The sequence below is a fragment of the Rhinoraja longicauda genome, chromosome 5 (assembly GCF_053455715.1).
Source record: "Rhinoraja longicauda isolate Sanriku21f chromosome 5, sRhiLon1.1, whole genome shotgun sequence".
Taxonomy (NCBI): domain Eukaryota; kingdom Metazoa; phylum Chordata; class Chondrichthyes; order Rajiformes; family Arhynchobatidae; genus Rhinoraja; species Rhinoraja longicauda.
This window is the reverse complement of record NC_135957.1, coordinates 24,220,538-24,242,785: the sequence shown is the minus strand read 5'-3', so window position 1 is coordinate 24,242,785 and position 22,248 is coordinate 24,220,538. Positions and strand designations below refer to the sequence as shown.

At 40.4% G+C, this 22,248-nt stretch overlaps 2 protein-coding genes and 1 pseudogene across 3 annotated transcripts in view; 2 read left to right on the top strand and 1 right to left on the bottom strand.

Annotated features, from left to right (window-relative positions):
* Positions 1-6,520, top strand: part of ero1b (endoplasmic reticulum oxidoreductase 1 beta) — a 52,646-nt gene extending 46,126 nt beyond the window's left edge. Inside the window, exon 16 of one of the 2 annotated variants that reach the window (XM_078399128.1) lies at positions 2,318-6,520. In XM_078399128.1, the coding sequence (XP_078255254.1) occupies positions 2,318-2,378 (61 nt within the window). In that variant the 3' untranslated portion in view covers positions 2,379-6,520. The remainder of the gene's footprint in view (positions 1-2,317) is intronic. The other variant, XM_078399129.1, reaches the window with a different exon arrangement.
* Positions 6,521-9,282: 2,762 nt separating this feature from the next.
* gpr137ba (G protein-coupled receptor 137Ba) overlaps positions 9,283-22,248 on the bottom strand; it is a 30,845-nt gene continuing 17,879 nt past the window's right edge. Inside the window, exons 4-7 of the mRNA XM_078399126.1 lie at positions 21,062-21,211; positions 15,469-15,597; positions 13,368-13,492; positions 9,283-11,146 (exon numbers count right to left, since the gene is read on the bottom strand). Of these exons, the coding sequence (XP_078255252.1) occupies positions 11,029-11,146; positions 13,368-13,492; positions 15,469-15,597; positions 21,062-21,211 (522 nt within the window). The 3' untranslated portion in view covers positions 9,283-11,028. The remainder of the gene's footprint in view (positions 11,147-13,367; positions 13,493-15,468; positions 15,598-21,061; positions 21,212-22,248) is intronic.
* Positions 17,471-17,812, top strand: LOC144593814 (large ribosomal subunit protein eL33 pseudogene; annotated as a pseudogene).

Here is a 22,248-nt window from a genome sequence, read left to right as displayed (position 1 = left end):
GATCTTATCTGTGATAGTACATAGACTATAAATACATATTTATGAGCATTTGAGAAAAACTAAACATTAGAATACAAGCCATCCCCAGGAAAATATAAACTCAAAAGTGGTAAAGTAACATATTTAAGAACAGAAAGGTCATGCAAATATTATGAAGATACTCATTTCCATGTTGCAAATAGCTCTGCAACTGGTGCATGGCACAAAACCCCAAAATAGAAGCACTATAGGGTGCCTGGTCTTGTGAAAGATTGGCAAATTATTTACAGTGCCCACAAATAAATGATGGGTCTTTGTCCCAAACATTATGGAGGGCACTGCAGATCTGCCCAGTTGACATTTTAACATTGCAAGTTAATTATGATGTTAGTCCTGCAGTTTAACTTCTCCTTTTCGAAGAAAAGTCATAAAATTGGAAAAATGTCTTGCATTTTGGCTCTTTTTTTTTTTTTGGTCCAAAGTTCGCAAACCACCTAAAAACAGGAAGCCAATTTAATTGCTGCATGTATAACAGGAAAGCTCTGGAGGAACTGAGAAACAGGGTGTCTATTATTCTTGTGGATTTCTCAGTGAAAGTCCTAGATGTTAACTTTGTCAGTGACTATTTCTCATTCCCTTTCTTCCCCCCCCACCTCCCAAAAAAAAGAACAATCTACAACGTGCATAGAAAAGAAAGACTAGCACAGAGATCAAATAAGACCTTGCTCACCATAAGAAATAGAAGCCAGGCATAGGTCATTTGGCCCATTGTGCCTGATCTGCCATTCAATAAGATCCTGATCTTTTATCCTTTATGTATTTTTTCCTCCACAAGTTCCAGACACCCTAGTTGGGTTTTCCAAAGAAATGTTCACTCTTGCGCTCAATTTGTTTAAGAAGTAATTCACTAACTCATGAGAAGACATGAAAATGCTCCTCGGGAGCACTTACAGAGAGCACAATAATTTTGAGTTTACTATTGGGATACACAGTATTTTTTTTCTTGCCAATCAAGCCCTTGATTATTTTCCTCATTCCTAAAGGAGAAAATCTTGGAAATATTAAGTACATTGGTTGACATCCTCAGGAGCTCTTTGGATCATTGAATGGGTTCTACAGATTGAAGAGCGACACATATATTTTTAAAATCATCTTTTTTTTTTTTAAACGGGGAGAGAAAGCGGTCCGTTTTAGACCAGTTGGTGGAAAATTAATAACGGGGAAAATATTAGAGGCATTGTAAAGAAGGAGATGACAGGAAAATATCAATGGAATGTGACAATGTCATCAACAATATCTGGAATGGAAATAGTTTTAACAGATTGTGTGATTGAGGGAGTGAGCAAAAAATGGTAGAAATCTTAACATAGATAAACTGGGAAGTTATGCATTTGGTCAAGAAAAACAGGCAGAGCATTTAAATTATGGTGGATTGGGAAATGTTGATGGACAGAGGGGTTTGGATGGTATTAAACACCAGTCAATAAACGCAAACATGTAGTTGCACTAAACAATTCAGAAAGCAAATGATATGTTGGATTTCAAGTCATGAGGCGCTGCATACAGTGGGACGCTCTGCTACAATATTTATAGGTCTTTTGTTTGGCCACATCTGGAATATTGTGTGCAGTTTCAGTCCCCTTACCTAACAAAAGGACATACTGAGAAGGAATGCAGCAAAGATGATAAGACTGCATATGCGGAGAGGCGAGATTTGTATTCACTTGAGTTTAGAAGAAAGAGATTAAATGAAACTTACAAAAATCAGACAGGCTAGACTGGCAGTATGCCAGGAGGATGTTTTCCATGGCTGGGATTTCATAAGTCCTAGGAGCAGATGTCAGCCATTCAGTTGGCCATCAAGTCTACCCCGCCATTCAATAGTGGCTCATCTATCTTTCCTGCTCAACCCCATTCTTCTACGTTCTCCCCATAACCCTAACACCGTTACTAATCACACCTGTCAATTTCCGCCTTGAAATACCCAATAATGGCTTCCACAGCCATCTGTGGCAATAAATTCCACAGATTCGCCACCCTCTGACTAAAAAAAATCTTCCTCGTCTCCTTTTTAAAGGTACGCCCTTTTATTCTGAGGCTATTCTGAAATATGGGGAGAGAGTGGGAGTATAATGTTGAAAGAGAGGATCAGCCATGAAGGTATTGAAAGATGTAGCAGGCTAAATGATTCAAATGGCTTACTCCTGCTATTTTCTAAAATTCCTCATTCCCAAATGCAACCTTTTAGAGTTTATATGCTGAATATATAAAAATGCCTAACTTCATTTAGTTTTGAGGCTGGAATGTAACTCTGCATTGGTCAACTTTGTTATTTCAGACTTTCAACAAGCATACACGAGTTGCAGATTTTCAAAATGCTGCTAAAGGATAAGAGGTAACATGCTTTGGAAATGACAACTATGGATGCAGAGCAGAGACTGCGGAGTTGCCTAGTCTTTGGCATTTGTCAGAAATTCAGGGATCCAGTAGCCATTGCAGACTTCACAGTATTGCGTTGGTATGAACTATGTCCAGTTAAAAGCAGAGACGAATTGGGTTTGGTAATAGTGAACAACTATCTGTATTTCAATCAACAACATTTTCTCCTTAACCTAATCTAATGAAGTGCTCTTAAGGTATTTGAGTATTTCCAAACCTTCGGCATTCACCATGCGCAAGCTTTTTTCTGATTTACTTACAAAATAAACAATAATCTGTTAAAAAATACCACCAAACCTTGCCCATTAAGGAAATTTGAAATCCCTGCAGCGGTAGATTTGTCAACTATTAATGGAGTGTAATTTTATTTTTGATCCCTGTGGTTAGAGAAAGCTTTGTTGAACCCCAACAGTGTTGCTAGTGCTGTGTCTTCTTAAGAAGTACTGCAGTATCTTCGATCATTGGCTTACTAAAATTATAATTGACTCTTAAAATTGTCAGAAAGCATATAAGATTCAATTGCTGAATATGAAAACTTTTTCAAAAGAGAACATTCTGTTACTTTGGGGTACATAACTGACATTGTGTCATTTGTATATTGTGATAAAATGTGACTCTTGTAATTTACCAAAAAAAGCAACCATTAGGCTGGGTTGTAATTTAACTGCTGTGCAATGAAATATATGGACTTTTAAGCAACATTTAACAGTTAAATCCTGTGGAGAAAGGGAAGGTTTTGAAATGTTGGTAATCATTTCATATAATGGATTTTAAGACTACTTCAAAAAAACATTTGGTGACTGTTACAAGGATCTATAGAACTCTTTATTGTATTAAATGTAACATAACTATTTCTCCTTCACACCTCGGAGATGGTATCCTAAAATACAAATCAAAAAGCAATAATATGCTTTAACCCCTTTTCCACATAAAATAGGCTATCATGATTTGGTTGTTTTCAATAACTGACTTTATTTCAGATTTGAGCATCCAGTATTTTAAACATTCACAAAAAGCTGGAGTAACTCAGCAGGTCATCCAGTATTTTAAACATGTCATTCTGTAAATCGACCAAATGTAGGTGTCTAATGTTATGTACATGATGGACAGCATTCTTGTGAAGCTAGAAGCCAAGAAATATGACTCTTTAAATGTGGGTATAAAGTAAATTATTGTTGGAGCATTTGCAGTCAGGGTACCAATATATGTGGCACAAATATATTTAAACTAGTCTTTCCTTTGTTTGCTTTGTGCATAGTTGCTGCTGAAGGCTCTGCAACCCTTGTATTGGTGTGACATTTAGCCTGGTTCACATCAATAAATATCAAAACCTGATATAATGGTTAAATACTGTGCTGTTGGTAAAATATTCTGCTTTGTAGTTTCGGACTACTAATTGTTGCCCTGTGCAAGCCACATTTCCAAATCCATAGCTTGCACAGCAGTAATGAAACCAACCATTCTTAACCACAGCTAGTTCTAGTTACAGAAGTGGGTGCTAAGTAGTAGGTGGCCAGTATGTCAAAAGGAAAAGTGAATGAATTGGGTGCGGATTGGTGTGTAACAGCTAAATTGGAAAGTGCTTCACAGGCCATTAAGGCAAATAGTTTATGTCCGTAGTTACACCAGCCATACCCCTGCCACTTCTAACCCTATTACCATGTGCACCAAGTGCATTCATACAATTCTGTTTCTTCTGTTTTGTGTAATTAGTATGGTCCTTGCATTCTAAATCAATAAGGAATTCCAGAGAAAGAGCCTGAAAGGAAAGAAAGGGATTAGTTAAGCCGAATGGCAAAGTTGTACTTCAGAAAATGTTACATTAAAAAACTAAGCAAAATGAAGATACTGGAAACCTGAAATTAAAACAATCAGCACATAGATGATGAAGGATCAGTGACTTGAAATGTTACCCAATTTCCTCTTCAGATGCTGCCTGACCTGTTTAGTATTTCCAACACTTTATTTTTTAAGATTATGCTGATAAGTAGGGTGGAAGTTATGGAAGGTCTGCTTTGATCTTAATGAATGGTGAAGCAGTTTCAACGGACAGTCATGCCAAATCCTGCTATGTTCATAGCCTCCCTCAGTATCCCTTAAACTCTGCTGTTTGCCCAACTTTGCATTCTTGCCATTCTGAGCGAAGAAGTTTCTCCAGAATTCCCTGTTGCATTATCAGTGATTATCTTTTTTTTTAGGTCCAGTTTTGGTTTCTTATGTCTGCCGGGTGCATTAGCATGGATAGGAATAGGGGGAAAGGGAGAGACTGCTATAATAAAAATGTAACACATAGGACAGCGTTAATTTTGTCATTTTCCTACAATGAACTGTTATTTTAGAAAATTCTATATTTGGAATATTTATTTTAGTTGTTTTAAATTGGTAATTTGCCACATATTAGTGGCCTCTATTTGGAGAAGTCAAATTAATTTAAACTATGATTGGTAGTCACGTTTTCTCCATCTGCAGCCTTTTTAAAAAGGCATGCATGATGTGAGTAATGTTGGTAAGACCAGCATTTAATGCCATCCCTGAATGCATATACAAAGGCAGTGTTGAACTGGCTATATATACTGCTTTCTTGTTCCTATTTTTGTCCCTCTGGTAAAGTTTGCTAGCTGTCAAAAAAGCCTTGTTAAATTCTGCAGTCTATTTACTGGTATAACCTGACTCGTGGTCTCTTGCTGATGGGAAGGAGTGAGTAGTTACGGTGGTGGTGGCTTGCCAATAAAAAGGGCCACTTTTTCCTGGGAAGTGTTTTGCACTGTACTCATCTTGGCAAGAGAATACATGTCTTTGTAGATGGTGGTGATAAATTTGAGACGTCGCATGCCACAAAATAGTCACCTTTTGATCTGTATTTACAGCATTGTATTTTTATGTCTGATCCTTTAAGTATTAGTTGCTATGGACTCTTAAGATTAGGAAGCCCATGAATTCCTTTGTTTTGAATGGAAAATCTCTCGTGTATAGAAAAAAAAGTTGCTAAAAGCATGAATACATTTAATGAGTTTCTAGTAGGTGAAACTGCTAACAATGCATTGAGTAAAAAGAAACTGCCGGTGAAACTCAGTGGGTCAGGCAACATCAGTGGAAGGAAATTAACAGTCCATTTCCCTCCACATTTGCTGCCTGCTGTATGTTTTGAGCTGCCTGCTGTATGCATGTCCATTTCCCTCCACAGTTCCTCCAGCTGTATGTTTTAAGCTCAGGATTCCAGCATCTGCTGTCTCTTGTGTCTTCTAATTACCTGATTAATAGTCTAACTAAATGCAACAATAATTTCATTCTGGCGAATTAAATAAGCTGCTGTTTTAATCTACAGGGTACTTTCAGAGTGAAGTACAAATGCTGAACCATCATTTCCTCAAATACTTATTTCATCACTCAGATTCAGTTAAAACTGGCAATAAAGCTCAGTTATAGTTTTCCATCAAGATCTTGTGGTCAAGATCAAGATAGGCAAGCAACTAATAAAAGTGATTGCAAATTGCAATACTTGTTTCTAAATTATTGTAGATGTTTTTAAATTAGTATTTTGAACAGATTTGCAAAATGACTGGAATAACCAGACCTGCGTGAACAAGCTTTGTTCCCTATCACTTTTTGTCCAACTATTGCTTTCTCTTTTTAAAAAAAAATGGTGTCATTTTTAGTAATGGCTTCTGCACCTCGTTGCTCTAATGCTTCCCTGATTTTCATTTGCATGATCAGCACTAATATTTCAATGCAACTCTGCCCTGCCTTAAGTAAAACAAGTGCTCAGTTAATGTGACAAAATTGATTGTATTTTTTTGTTATTTGTTTACTACTCGCCTGTGTTCTAGATCATTCCTAGTTAAGTTTGTCTGAATCTACATGTACCAAACAGCTGTTCAGTTTGGAACAAAATGTTTTGAAATGCACCCTCTGTTTACCACACTTGTCATATTTATTGAAATTGAAAGAAAAATAAATTTTCTTGGTGATCCACTTTCAAAACTTGTCATTTTATGTAAATAACTATTTGTTCGTTAAAGGAGGGCTGAACCAGATTGTAAAAATGGACTAAGCTGAAGGGAGTAATTTCCTTATGTTTCTTAAGGCACAAGTTAAAAATTATTGAGTTGTTGGTCTTTTTGTATCATTTCCATGTGCACGAAAGAGGAAGAATGCTGTAATTTTATAACGTCAGTGTTCTCGTCTGTATTTTCATTAAATACCATGCTCCCCCGCTAAGCTTTTGAGCAGTTGCAATCTTTTATGCAATGAAGCTTGAATGGCTGCTTAGAAAAGGGATTTGCACAACCCAATTGGTCTTTGGGTGAGTTACCTGATGTATCTACAAGACTAAGCTGGATAAATCTTGGCAGTTGCGTTGACTGTGTCATAACAGGCAAGAATTTATCCATTTCCTGGTCAGAATTACCTTGTCTTATAGAGCCAAAGTTTCCTTTCCATTATTGGTCCTGATCCAAAAAAATAAGGGTGTGTCTTTAAAGAACATTGTGAATATTCCATTCTGGAGCTACATCCAAAAAATTGGGCCAAATCCCATAAACTACAAATTCATTTAAAAATAAATAAATAAGATATTCTGAATAATTGTAAGCATAATAACTCGTCTGTTCACCAACATCACAAAACAGAATGCTGGAAGAACTGTGGGTCAAGCAGCATCTGTGGACTCAATAGGTGTCTAGATTGTGTACCAGGACTGGGAAGGTACAGTTTGTGGGGTGGGAGAGAGGCTGGTAGGTAACAAGGAGACAGATAGTAGGGAGAGAGGGTGTTGGGCAGAACCTGAGGTGGAACTATATGGGGAGGGATGATTGGTAGATTAAACCAGGTGGTGAAAGGGTAGAGATGAAGACAGAGGCTGGTCAGTGTGGTGGATAGACCCAAAGCTGGAGTAACTCAGCAGGACAGGGAGCACCTCTGGAAAGAAGGAATGGGTGACATTTGGGGTCGAGACCCATCTTCAGAAGAAAGGTCTCGCCCCGAAACGTCACCCATTAATTCTCTCCAGAGGTGCTGCCTGTCCCGCTGAGTTACTCCAGCTTTTTGTGTCCATCTTCGGTTTAAACCAGCATCTGCAGTTCCTTCTTACACAGTGTTTGTTGGAGCCAGGTGAGGTCAAGTCAAGTCAATTTTATTTGTATAGCATATTTAAAAACAACCCACGTTGACCAAAGTGCTGCACATCTGATTAGGAAAAAAAAAAAGAAACATACAGTGGCAGGCAGCCAAACACAACAGCGCGGCCATCTTGAACAAAATGTTTAACTAAAGCAGAATGGTGTGGAGGTGGTGCTGATGGGCAGATGGAACCAGATGTGGGAAGGCGAAGAATGCGAGATGAAAAGTAGGTAGATAGGTAAGTATTTAAGGGAAGAGAACACCAGAGGTGAGATTTACCTGAAATTGGAAAATTCCACATTTGTACCATTCAAGTGGAGTAGATGAAATTGTTCTTCCAATTTTTGTTTGGTGCCTCTGAAGCCAGAGTGCTGGTGTTCCATAAAATGATTGCCCCGTCTACGCTCTTCACTAACATATTTCATGGGAGGAAATCTGTTGTATTTTTCTGGTCTGACCTGAGTTCCAAATAAAGAATGTGGTTGACACCTTCCCATGAAATCACTAAACCATAAAATTACATCTAAGTCTCTATATTAAAACAGAAAAGTGGGGGGGGGGGGGATATAAAAACACCAAACTCTGATGCAGCAAAATTGCTTACAGTCCAATCAACTTTACAAATGTCTGCAAATTTCTAGGATTGGCGTGGAACTATGGGAGAATTTTCCTATCAACTAACTAGTCAAGTGGCAGCTTAATAATCATGTTCATGGAATCGCATCCTACAGGTGATGTGCAGATACTGCATCACAATCCTGAGCACTTCCTGCTCCAAGCAGGACAGACTTGCTTGATGTGAAATACAAATGGTGGAAATGACCAAAACCATTTATTGACTTCAAATCCCAGAATCTCTCGTGGGACTTGGTACCTTAGTCTCTTGGGTACAATTGGGGCAAAGAAACCACCACCTGATGTACTCTCCCTGCTCATCAGTTCAATGAAACGTGGAAGAAGCAGAGTGAGTGAGGAACCTGGTGAAGTCTATGAGAGCAGTTTGGAAAGCTCCAACTAGAGATTTGTAGTGTAATGTCGCAAGTAAAGCAGGTAAGTGATTTGTGTTGACTAGGTTAAGTTTTAAGCTAATGTAAAGTAAAATTCTTTGCTTGCATGCCATGGTATGCAAATAGTCTTACAAAGAACGCTTACAAATTCTCCCCCGTACCAGTTCCCCCTTATGTTCTTTCCCCATCACAGCCCCCCCCCCATGCCATGTCTTCCTTTATTCCTTCCCTTGGCAGCGGCGTCTTCATCTGCCAGTCGGCACCATCGTCGACAGCTGCACTGACCTCTCCACTAACGCTGGTCGGGTCCTCTCCAGACGCCTTGGGTCTCCGGCCTTGGCTACTCCGCGGAGGTGTCAAAATTAAAATTTAAATGTAATTTGGCTAATAGACAATTGTGATAAGCAAAGTAATGGAGGGCATTTGATGACTTGCTACTGCAATATGTAGGAGCTTGTGGATTCTGTCGAACGTAACTACATCTGTGATAAGTGTTGAGGCAGTGAAATCTAGAATGCTAAAAGAAAACAAAATCTAACTGAAGGAAAATCATTGGGTAAGAAACAAATTTGTGTCAGGTCACTAGCAAGTATGGTAAGAAAAGATGATAAAATGACAATGCTACAGTACAGCAGTGCCTGTAACATGACAATAATTTTTTTCTTTATGATGGATTGTGAAGTTATTCAATCCAAACTGTGTCTTGAAGGAAAAGAAACTGCAAAGATATGTGTTGGATAAATTGGAAAGCTTTATTAAAAGGCATGACAGTGGAGAGGCAATGGTTGACATTTAAGGAACAAATGCACACATTCCAACAGTTATACATCATTTCCTGGAGCAAAAACATGAAAAGTAACCCGACCATGGCTTACAGAAGAAATTAGGGTTAGTACTTCATTCAAAGGTATTACATACATGTACGGTTATCAGGTCTGGGGATTAGGAATTGTGTACAATTTGCAAATAGTTTAATTTGATCGAGGGAAAAATAGACACTGCAAATTTATAAGGAGCATAAAATTGGACTATAAAAGTTTCAAGTTTGTAAAACACAAAAATTAGAGAAGACAAATACAGGTTCTTCTATGTCCAAAAGGGAAGAATTTTAAATGGGGAACAAAAATCCTGACTATGGCGGTGGGTATATCAAATGAGCTGCCAGAGGAGGTAGTTGAGGCAAGTACTGTGACAATATTTTTTAAACGTTTGGGCAGGTATAGAGAGATATGTCTCAAACGTGAGCAGATAGGATGAGCATAGATGGCATAGACAATTTGGGCAAAAGGGCCTGTTTCCATGCTGTATGACTCTAATTGCTCCATATGGAGAAAAGATGAGTCATTGTATGAAGCTCTTATCCTAGCTCCAAACTGTCTTGCAGACCATGTGAAATGTATTTGCTCTATTTGTGGCCTGGTCTTTCTGTCCCCACAACGAAGTCTATTCATTGTTCTAACGAGACCCAAGCTACTCAGTTATCAGATACAGATACTACTTCCCTGCCTGTTTCCCATATGATCACCATCTGTTGATGCATTCATTGTCCACATGATAGTAAAGCAAGCTCAACAGAACAACATTGATCCTGAGAGCTGAGCACATAATCCAGTCTGACATCAAAGATCCATCAGGTCAGATAAGACATGTTAATAATCCTGAGAGATTTCAGTATTTGGTTTGTAATTTGCATTTCTGAATCTAGAATTTTCAAATCTGCTTTCTGCGGCATTTACAATCGGCATCAAACCCGGATCTCTGGTTACCACGAAGCAGCATCTCTACTGTTGCACCACTGTGCCTTTGGTTTTATGGTGGCTTTTAGCATCAGCAGCCCAACCATGTTAGAAACTAAATGCCGCAACATTTATCACGTTCCCCTTATCTTTTGCTTTATGCATATTTGCAGTGAAGCTTAGCATGTCCCAAGGTCATGAAAGGCGGAATAATTTCAATCAGTTGCTGAAGGATACGTGAGCTTTGCCAATCCAGTGACGTTCTCGGTTGTGCAGAACTGGCAAATAAATGGCCACAATTACTGATACCAGTTTTGTATTTTAAGCTTGCAATTTCTGTTTTGTTAAGCCTAATGTTGCAGCTTCTGTGGTCCCATCTCCAAATGGATTTGTGGCTTAGGCACCAGTACAGTTGAGAATACTCTCCTCTCCTATGCAAAAGAAAAATCACCGGCGACTAGGATGGAAAAATGTTATTTATTATAATTTGATGGATTATTGATTCTAATGGGAGATGTACTCTATTCACAGACACCATTCTAAAAGTTCCACATAATAGCTATATTGATTAATCACAGAAAAATGAACTGAATCTTTTAGAATAAATTACATTCACAAGGGTAACATTGTCAGTAAGAACTGTCCAATTTAAGTTGTCTTTACGTTCCAACCACTCATTTTGTGGGAGCTCCTTTCTGCAATAACTGATAACGAAAGTGAGCAATTCACTTCTTAAAAGTGATGTCGCTTCAGATCATGCTTGAGGGAGTGGAGTTGTACAGATGAACCTCTGCAACTATTGGCACATAAGCATCTGAAGTAAAGTCCTCATAGCTTTGGTTCCTAGATCCATATCGATCTGTTGTGCTGTTAACAAAGAAAGTTTACAATGAAATCAGAGACTAATGTTTCCCTTATGCCAGAGAACCAATACCATTGTTTCTCTCAGCTGCCAATAAAGCGGCAGCAAAAACAGGCTGCGCCAAATCCCAATTCTTTTAATCCCCAGGCTTTTTCAAAGCAGATGGTTCATCTAGTGGCTGCAATGATGAGTGGAGCATTTAGACTCGGCTTACCTGTTCTACAAAACATCAAAGATTCACATCCTAAATCCTGTTGCAAGGATCCTCCCTAAAAAACATTTCTTGCCACCTTTTAAAAAAATTACATTGACCCTTGATGAGCCACTTTTTAATATTTCTCAACTTTTAACTACTTGTGACTTTTACTGCCTGTGGTTGAAGAATTGGCATCATGAAACCTGCGCAAGACCAAGAAATTGTAATCTTACAGAATTACATTTTTTTAAAAACACTGAATGCTGGAAAAGAGAATCCAGTCCATTCTAGATTATGATTGCTTTGACTTATGTACAGCCCGTACATACAACGTTTGGGTGACCAACAGGATGGATTTGACTGTTACACAAGGCTGCAGGCATCTTCTGCCATGTGGGAACTCGGTTTGCAGCAATATCATTGCAACTCTCAGAGAAATCTGCTTGAGTTAAATGCCTTGGTTTAACTACATTTTACCCTTGGTTGGCCTGTTTTATCTAAATATATATTGCCCAGCAGCCACATTTCTGACTTGCAAGCTGTTTAGGTTACCAACTGTTGTCTGGAACACTTCCCTGTCTTAAACTGAGGATGACCTGTAGACAAAATGTAGTAAGATGGATGGGATGATTTTTTTTTTCTCTCGTGGGGGAAGAGAGGGTGGAACTGTAATATAACCTAGAATTGGTACATCTTACATCTGCACAACAAATGTAAGTGAGCACTTGGCAATGCGGAACTTGTAAGTGAAACCGGCACGTTATTGAGATGGTTATTGTATCTGATGGATTACTAAACATGTGAAATAAAATATGCTCCTGTTTGTCAGTAAGGTTCATGTTACTTAGTCATTGATGCAATTCTTCACTGGCAAAGCAATATTAATAAATTATGATGATATCCATGGTACTCGTACACTTTAGTTGTACACTTTATTCCTTTTTGAACCCGGGACCCATTGAATGTCTGCAGCTCTTCACATCACTGACATGAGGAACTGAGCCAAAATGTTTTTAACCATTGGGAGAAGGCAACAGCTGCTCAAATAGGCAACGAGAGTTTCATATTAACCACATTGCAAATACTGAACTAAATGTTAAGCAGTGTTGGTACCCATTGCAGTTTGGAACAATGGAAAGTATTTTTATTGATATGTAAGATTCTTAGTCAGGGTGTAACAGGCAAAAAAACAGGAGGATATTTCTCATGGGAGAGTCCAGAGGGCACGGTCTCAGAATAAGGAGGCATTTAGTTAAAACTGAGACGAGAAGGAATTACTTGTCTCAAAGGGTTGTGATTCTTCAGAATTACTTGGCCCAGCAACCTGTAGAGGTTGAAGTGTTTGTATTAAAAGCTGACATAGATTCTTTAATCAGGAGAAATAAGGATTAGTACAAGGAGAGGGCATGAAAGTGAACTTGTGGAAAGTTAGATCAATCACAATCTTGATGAATAGCAAAACATCTCAAGGGGCCGAGTGGCCCACTCCTGGTCACTATTTCTCATGACTTTGTCATGATTGCTGTTGAAAACATTAAGTGCTCATTAACATTTTGATGGTACTAAGGCAGAGACTCTTCTGGTATTGCTTTGACTTATGTACAGCCAGATTCTTTAGTAACTTGTCAGTTTCTTTGTTGAACTAAATTAAGGCGCATGTTGCAATCAAAAGCGCTTGAACAATTGGTTGGGCAGAAAGCCAAACTGTAAGAAAGAGGACTGCGCCTCCTTTTCAAGAGCAGCCATTTGGTAATGATAAGTTACCAAAGGTCAGAGATTTAAAATGACCAGCTCAAGGCCTAGGAAGGCTGAGCTAGTGGGGAAGGGCAGTGAAACAAAATAATTTGTCACGGCAAATTGGGTAATTGCAAAGGACGCAGTCTCAGAGCTAAAGGTTTAAAATGTCGGGGAGTGATACTGACTGGATACTCAAAGAACTGACATAGCTCAATGGATGGGTGGTTCCCTCTTTATCCAGTGGAGTTTCTCCCTCTGTCAGCAGTCAAACCAGGTCAGTTTCCAGTAATTACCTGCTGAATGCACTGTAGGATACTGCATTCCAGGCCAAAGCATCATCACTGTCATTGTGCCGAGGATTATCAAAGAAAAAGGCTTTGGGAGAGAATCCATGACTGCAAGGTATTCTGTTATCCACCTGCAAAGTACAGGAAAAGCTATCAATGAATGTTGCCCAGACCCTAGCAGGAGAGAGGTTATTTTCAGGCCAGAACAAAAGGCACACCCTGCCCTGTCAAATTTCTACCAGCGAGATTGTAAAGTGTGTTGTTATATGCTGGTAATATGCAATATCATGAGTATTTTTTTACATTTATATATCACCAATATAAAACAAAATAGTCTAACGCAGTAGCATGTTCAAATTCACTATCTATCAGAGGGACACCAAGCATCTAAATTTAATTTATTGTTTACACACTTTGAATTTCTGTTGCATTTGTTAAAACAATGATCACTGCAAATAACTGGCATAGAAATGTAAATGTTGGGTAGTGACACTTATTTTCACTCACACTATTGTTCTGTGATGTGGCAACTTTTTGAGAGCCTGTGATGTTGGTATAATCATTATTGCCTTGTGCCACAGAACAGTACAACACAGGAACAGGCCCTTCTGGCCATAATGTCTGTGCTGAACATGATGCCAAGTTAAACTAATCTCCACTGCCTTAACGTGATTCATGTCTCTCCATTTCTTAGATATCTATGCCTAGGCGCCCACCACTCTGTAAAAAAAAAATTGTCCTGTGTAACTCCTTTACACTGTGCCTCTCTCAGCTTGAAGCCATGTCATTGTAACCCTTTTGCTTTTATGTTTATGGATGTGGGCTTTGCTGGAAATCCAGAATCGTCAATCTTTAGACTTTAGAGATACAGCGTGGAAACAGGTCCTTCGGCCCACCGAGTCCGCGTCAACCAGCGATCACCCAGTATACTAACACAATCCTACCCACTAGGGACAATTTTTACCAAAGCCAATGAACCTACAAACCTATACGTCTGGAGTGTGGGAGGAAACTAGAGACCTGGAGAAAACCCATGTTTTCTCCAGGGAGAACCTACAAACTCCGTAGTCAGGATCGAATCTGGCGCTGTAAGGCAGCAAATCTACCACTGTGCCACCCTCTCAGTGCTGTTGAGTATATAGTGAGCCACTTTGATCTGCTGCAGTCTTTCTGTTAAAGGTACTTAGTGCTGTAGGAAAGAGAGTGCTAGGAAAGAGAGTGGTGGACATTGTGGGTTTGAGAAGTGCAAGGGTGGCTTGTGCAAGTAACTTAAGTGCATTTTGCAGATGGTGCTCACTGCATTCACTGTGTGCCATTAGTACAAGGACTGAACATTTTGCATGCTGGATGGATTGGCAATCAAGCAGGCTACATTGTTCTGGGTGACATTGAAGCTCTGAGTATTGTTGGAGTTGTAAACAACCAGAGAAGTGGAGAGTATTCCCTCAGGCTTCTGCCTTAGAGACAGTGAGAAACTTAGTCAGGAGGTTATTCATTAACTAGATAGTACCTGGTCTCTGACCTGGTCTTTTAGTTATAGCTCGTACTTGGCTGGCCTAGTTAAGTAATGGTGGCCCACACAGGTTGTCAAATGTGGTGAGATGTGGGGACCGTAATGACATTTCTAACAATAAGTTCCTTCTCTATGTCAGTCTAACTAGGTTATCACTTCTCCCTTCCCCTGTACTATCGTCTCCCAACAGATCTTGCTTTAATATGTCCCTATTTTCCTTCATGAACTAGCCTGGAGGTGTGATAATTACGGTCAAAAAGATTTTATACCCTCACACCAGCATTTACTTTGGTGTCACTTTTGCAAAGCTCACTAATGTCCAGCTGACTATGTATTCAAAGACTACAAGAAATTGCAGATGCTAAAATATTGAACAATACACAATATGTCGGAGGAACAGCATCAGAGGAGGGAAGGGACAGGCCAAGCTTTGGTTCAGGACCCTAAATGAGATGGTGCACACTGGGACAATGTATGAAGGAGAGACTCGACCCACAACATCTCCTGTCCATTTCCTTCCTCAGATGCTGCCAGATCTGCTGAATTCCTACAGCATTTTGTGTTTTATTCAAAGACTATGTTTGACCTACTTACCAGACTTTGCGTGGGTCTCCTTACACGAAAGAACAGGACAACCAGAGTGGTGGGAAGCAGTTCCCAGATTAATAGGATCACCCCAAACACCAAATATTGTTTACCCCCCAGTTGAATATGTAGATCTGCCTGTGTGAGACGAAACAATACCTCATTATTAACTTGCATTAACATTGAATACACTTCAAAATTCACGCACAGGCATATAAACAGACGGAAATTTGTATAGTGCATGAGAAAAGTTGACTGCACACCAAGCCAAAGTGGTAAAGTTTGAGGAGGATCGTAAAGAATAGAGAGCAAGATTTAAGAAAGAAATGAGGGCCTTGGCCATTAGGTTTAGGTTTATTATATGTGTACTGAGGTGCAGTTAGAAGCTAGAGTGCCTACAGTGGGGCAGCAAAACTAGGGGATGCATGAGAGGCCAATCACCCGAGGAAAAGAGATTTTGGTGTATTGTACATTACATTAGAAAACTCTTCCCTGAACAATTTTCATTTGTACCAAATCCAACCATCTGTCCAATTCTAGTGCTTTATCATCTTTTATCTTTATCATCTAAGGCATTTTATTGAAACGGATGTTGGACAGTAGCAGCAGCAATTTGTAGACAGACCCAAGTCAAAGTCATTTCACAAGCAGCGCATTATATCAAAGCTCCTGTGAATGACAGGAATGGAGCCCAGCAACAGAGGGAAGAGGTGGCCTTTGGTCAGTCTCCATCTTGGCTTCCAAGGTTCCCAGCATTTCACCAGCTAGAAGACACAAGAAACTGCTGATGCTGGAATTTTGAGCAAATAATAAAGTACTGGAGAAACTCAGCAGATCAGGCAGTATCTGTGGAGGGAATGGAATGAGGACATTTCAGGCCAGGTCCCTTCATCGGACAGAAAAATCCCAACCAGAATATTCTCTATCCATTCCCTCCACAGTTGTGGATGTTGTCTGGGTCTCACACCACACAGATGTGGCCCACAGTTATCTCATTCATTGATACACTGCTGTTATTAGAAAGGTGTTGAAGTAACCAAGGGATACAGCAAAATCAGGCCCCTAATAGTGTCCTGGCTGCAATTGTGAATACGTTCCAAAATTAACCACATCCCTGTTCCGATGCAACCATTACACTGGCTTTCCCAACAAAGTGCTATGTCCAATACTGTCCATTAATGGCAGGACATTTATCATAATCTCACAGCAGTGTGGATATGCTCTGACAGTGCCTTTACTCACCGACTACCCACTGTTGCTCAGTTTGGACTCTGCCTGCACTAATTCACTGCAGACATTGTTACAACCTTATTCTGAACACAAGTGAGAATATACAAAATCGAGTGGTGAAGTGAGAGAAACTGCCCCCAAAATGAAGGCAGCATGTGACAGAATTTGTCAACAAAGGAACTCAGTGGCATTGATGTAACCAGAAAGCAAGATCTGAAATTTGGGGTTGCATGTTTATGCTAGAAGCTTAAGACCAGCTGCAGTCACATCTTATGCAAAAGATGTTGCAATTGGGAAAGGGCACAGGCCATCACAGCTGGCTACATTAATAGCCCACTTCCTCAAATCATTGCACAGTCTTCAGTTAAGCAAGCATCCCACGTCTGTGTGGTACAAGACCAGGACGACATTTTCATCTGGCCAAGCAACATTTCCACCAGTGGATTGGCTAGTGGTGATGATGCAGTTAATAAAGCACCGGAATAACAATACAGAGACCCAAGTTCAACTCTCCCACTATTGGCAATCTGATGTTTAAAGAATCTAGTCGCCACACAAAATCTTTCATTGTAAGAAACCCATCTTCTTCACTAAGATTCTTCAGGAAAGGAAATCTGCTCTCCTTGTCTGGTCTGCCTTATCTGTGACTCCAGACCTTTTAATGTGGTTGTCCATTAGATGCCTTCTGAAACAGCATTGCAGTGCACTTAGTTGATTGAGCTTCTTCTTCCTCCATCTTGATTTACCGGGCGGACTGGTCCGGCTGCCTGGCGTATTTGCAATGCCTGGAAGATTGTGGTGCAAAGCTGTTTTTACAGGCTATAAATGTGGCCTTTGAAACCAAAGAGAGCATACAGCTCTACTGAAGATTGATGGTGTTTATTACCGTGATGAGACTGACTTTTATCTGGGCAAGAGATGTGCCTATGTCTACAAGGCAAAGAACAACACTGTCACCCCTGGTGGTAAACCAAATTAGACCCGTGTCATTTGGGGTAAAGTGACTCGTTCTCATGGTAACAGTGGCATGGTCTGTGCCAAGTTCAAAAGTAACCTGCCTGCAAAGGCTATTGGGCAAAGGATTCAAGTGATGCTGTACCCATCAAGAGTTTATAGACAATAGGTGCAGGAGTAGGCCATTCAGCCCTTCGAGCCAGCACCGCCATTCAATGCGATCATGGCTGATCACTCTCAATCAGTACCCCGTTCCTGCCTTCTCCCCATACCCCCTCACTCCGCTATCCTTAAGAGCTCTATCCAGCTCTCTCTTGAAAGCATCCAACGAACTGGCCTCCACTGCCTTCTGAGGCAGAGAATTCCACACCTTCACCACTCTCTGACTGAAAATGTTCTTCCTCATCTCCGTTCTAAATGGCTTACCCCTTATTCTTAAACTGTGGCCCCTTGTTCTGGACTCCCCCAACATTGTTTAAAGTAAAGGTGTACATAAATTGAAAATAAATAGTATATTAATATAAATAAATAAATAGATAGATAAATAAACAGGCAAGCAAGCAAACAAATAAATAAATAGATGAAAAAATAAATAAATAAGCAGCTAGATAAATAAACAGATAAGCAGATAAATAAATAAATAGACAGACAGACAGACAGACACAAATAAATAGATAGACATATAAATAAATAAATAAATAGGTTGACAAATGCTGGTCTTGCCAGTGATGCTTGGATCCTGAATGCAGACGAATATGACTCCAGCTAAAACCTAAACTACATGCCCCCTCCTCACCGTGTTTTCCCATAACATCAATTTTACCAAGGCTGTGATGCCAGGCATGCTGCCTTAATATCAAGGACAGTCATTCCCACTTCACCTCTGAATTTCAACTCCTCAAGAAGAGAGGGACTGACCATGTCTCTCGGCTTTCAATGGCAATGTCTGTCAAATCCATAGACACCATTTGCCAGAATCTCTTGTCATGGAGCAAGTGTTTTGCAACATGTCCTGTTATGCTGCGGCAAGTAAGAATTTCAATGGTCCGTGTTTAGTACATATGACAATTAAATACTCTTGTCTCTTGATGTCCAGACATCCCTTAATCTTTCTTTAGACTTTAGAGATGCAGTGTGGATACAGGTCCTTCGACCCACTGAGTCCACGCCGACCAGTGATCACCCCGTACACTAACAACCTCCTACACACAAGGGATAATTTTACCAAAGCCAAATATCTTACAAACATGCATGTCTTTGGAGGAAACCAAAGCAACCATAGGAAACCCACGTGGTCACAGGGAGAACGTACAAACTCCACACAGACAGCACCCTTGGTCAGGTTCGCATCTGGGTCTCTAACACTGTAAGAGATTCTGGCACCAACTCTACCTGCTGCACCACTGTGCCACATTTTTCCTGCACCTACTGGGCACATCAAGAATATGATGGAACAATGTCCACCTACCTGCATGGGTGCAGCTCTAACAAACACAACAGCATGCAGAATATAACAGCTCCTTGATTAGTTCTCCACCCACCATTCTAAACACACTCCTTCCTCCAATGGCATGTTATAGTTGCAACATGTAATGTCTACAACATAAAATGTCGGCATGCACTCAGATTACTGCAACATCTCCCAGCCTATTACCAACATCATCTAGCAGTACCACAGAGGCATGGGATCTCAACCTTAGACACCATCCTGACATGGTGTTACCTTGCCATCGTCATCTACAAGTCAAGGTTCTGTAAAATATCTCAACCCTCAGTGTTCAGTATACCTTTACCACATAGACCGCAACCGTTCAATAAGGCAACTCACAAATACCATCCCGTAGACAATTAGAGATATAAATACTCACTTTCCCAGATACACCCGGATCCTGTGAAAAATGAACAAGAACAGAAGACACCAATACGTCTGCCTGGTCTCTACAACCATTTTCTATCTGGCTGTTTCACTGGACTAGGAATGGGATCTTGACTTTATAAACAGAAGAATGTCACAGAAGATGTACTACTCCTTTATCAATCACCTCTGCAAGTGTATTGTGTCCAGTTCTGAGCTCCACTTTACAGAAGTGCAGAGATTCACAAGAATGCCACGCAAAGTGAGTTACTTCAATTGTGTGGAGACATTGGAGAAAGCTGTGTTGCAGAGGGAGCACAAGTCTACTTTTAATATTAACTAGACGGAGTGCATCTGTTGGGTGCAAATCTCTGCTGCGGGCGGTCCGGCGGGCACGGCAACCCCCGTTGGGTGGAAACCTCTCCTGCGGACCCAGCAACCCTACCGATCCGTGGACCCACTGACGGGCGGGGAGTGTCCCCCAGGGCCATGGGTGGGCGAGGTGGGGTAGGGAAAAGCCACTGACCTCGGCTCCGTTTCTCCTGTGGGCCGGGGAACCCTTCCGCCAACTAATGATCCAGCGGGCCCGGCATCCCGTGGACCCTCTGCCAGGCGGGGAGTGTCCCCCGGGGCCGTGGCCAGGCCAGAGGGAACAGGGAAAAGCCACTGACCTTGGCCCAGTGCGTCCAGTGCTGCAGGCAGAGCGAGCCGTGGAGCCAAAGCCTCTCCTGCAGTTCGGCTGCGAAGGCCATCTTGTTGGACCCTCTGCCGCCGCCCTGCACCACGGGAGGAAGGTCAGGTGCGAGGCGCACTGGGATGGGTGCCGGTCCTCCCGCTGGTCCTCCCGGGGGGGAGCGTGTTTATTAAAGTTTATTCGGTCAATTGTTTTTAAAAGGTAACAAAAGTCGATTTATTCAAACCGCGGGGGAATGGTGAGTAGGGTGAGCCTAAAATTGTTGCGCTATTGTGTGCCATTTTTTCCGGATGAAAACCGCACAAAGAAACACGGGACAAACAAACAAACGGGGGAACAAACATACAAGAAGTGGGGAACAAATAAGATGAGAGTTTTAGTAATATATAGATATTTTAATATTAATATAATATTTTAAGATTCCTTCTCTCCGAAGATGCTGCCTGACCCGCTGAGTTACTCCAGCATTTTGTGTCTACCTTCTACTTCTAATAAAGGGATTCAAAATAATGAGGGCTTTTAAGGAGTGAGGAATCATTCTTTCAGTGGAGTCAGTAACCAGGGGTCACAGACTTAGGGTTATTGACAGAGGAGAGAGGAGACATCCTCATATTAAATTGTTACTGAATGAAAAATGCTGATAGGTAATTGGTGAATGGTAATTTTCAACAGTTCTATACACATATCTGAAGGGAAAGTAGCATCAAGGCTGTGAGGAAAAAGTCTGGAAATAAAAATGTTTGGAATCTTTTGTAAAAATTTCATTCAGGTACAACTGAGTGGTAAGGATTTCCTTTTGTCCTGTGTAATTCTGCAGAGAAAAAAAGAGGAAAAACTGCAAGACCAACCTGCCCCAGAGCTGCACTGACCTGATCAGATACGTTATACCAGTCATAATCAAACATCTTCACGTGGTTGTAGGAGGTGAGTGTGATAGCGACCAGGTTGTAGCAGGCCCTCGATGTGTACAGTAATATAATTACCAATCCCACCACTGCAACCTGACACAATGACGTTCCCTGCAAATACAAACACAAGGAGGGGCTTAATTACAAACACCCTTGATTTCTGTTCAAATACACAGTGACTATAATCGATACCAAATAATCTTCAGGAAGATGCATTGATGTTTCCTCTTGTGAAATATTTTGTACACGTTTGCATAATTCTGGTTTTAAATCCACCTAAGATGGTAGAATAAAGTCTTGCTGATTGAAATGAGCCTGTGGAGATCAGCACAGACAGCTGCCCTTTACAGACGGTCATAGAGATGACTTGGTTGTTGGAGTGTTTGACTGAGATAAGGACCTGAAGAACCATCAAAGATTCAAGTACAGAGAGTGGACAAATAACCCAATAAGTCCACATCGCTCTCATTACAAAGAGAAACACACCCCTGTTCAGGTGAAAAATCATCAGCTTGCAACATTGACGCCCCTACTCCATACAGAAGCTGCCCAGCCCGCATTTCAATTTAATTTCAGCTTTACTGCCTCAGCAATACTTTGCTTTTAAAAAGGACATAATGCCAGTATTAATGAAGTGGCCCCAGTACCAACCAACAAGAAAAGCTGATCAGAATATTGAGTCTGCAAAACTAAATTGTATAATTGTGATCAAATTAGATGCTTGTTATAGTTGGGGAAATGAGAGTTGTATTTAATTATTTCTTTATTTTAATTCTAATCAATGCACACTTGGCAAAAAAGAAACAAACAAATTACTTGGAGAAGGAGTGTACTACTTGTGCTTTCTTTACCAGTCAATATGATCATGGCTACTTTGACTGAACTCCACATTCCCATAAACCAGCAGTAACTTTTCACCCTCTTGTCTCTAATGCATTAACACCCTTGCTTAAACAAGGAGACCGCTACCATACACAGTAAGCATATTTCAAATGCACTCTTACCAGTGCTCTCTATAATTTAAGTATAAACTCTTTACATTTATTTTCAATGATGGCAATGGAACATAGGGACTCTGTTCTGTGTGAGCTGTTCCAGAAGAGAATCTAAGATGCTCATATGACATATTATTTGACTAGATAGCACGC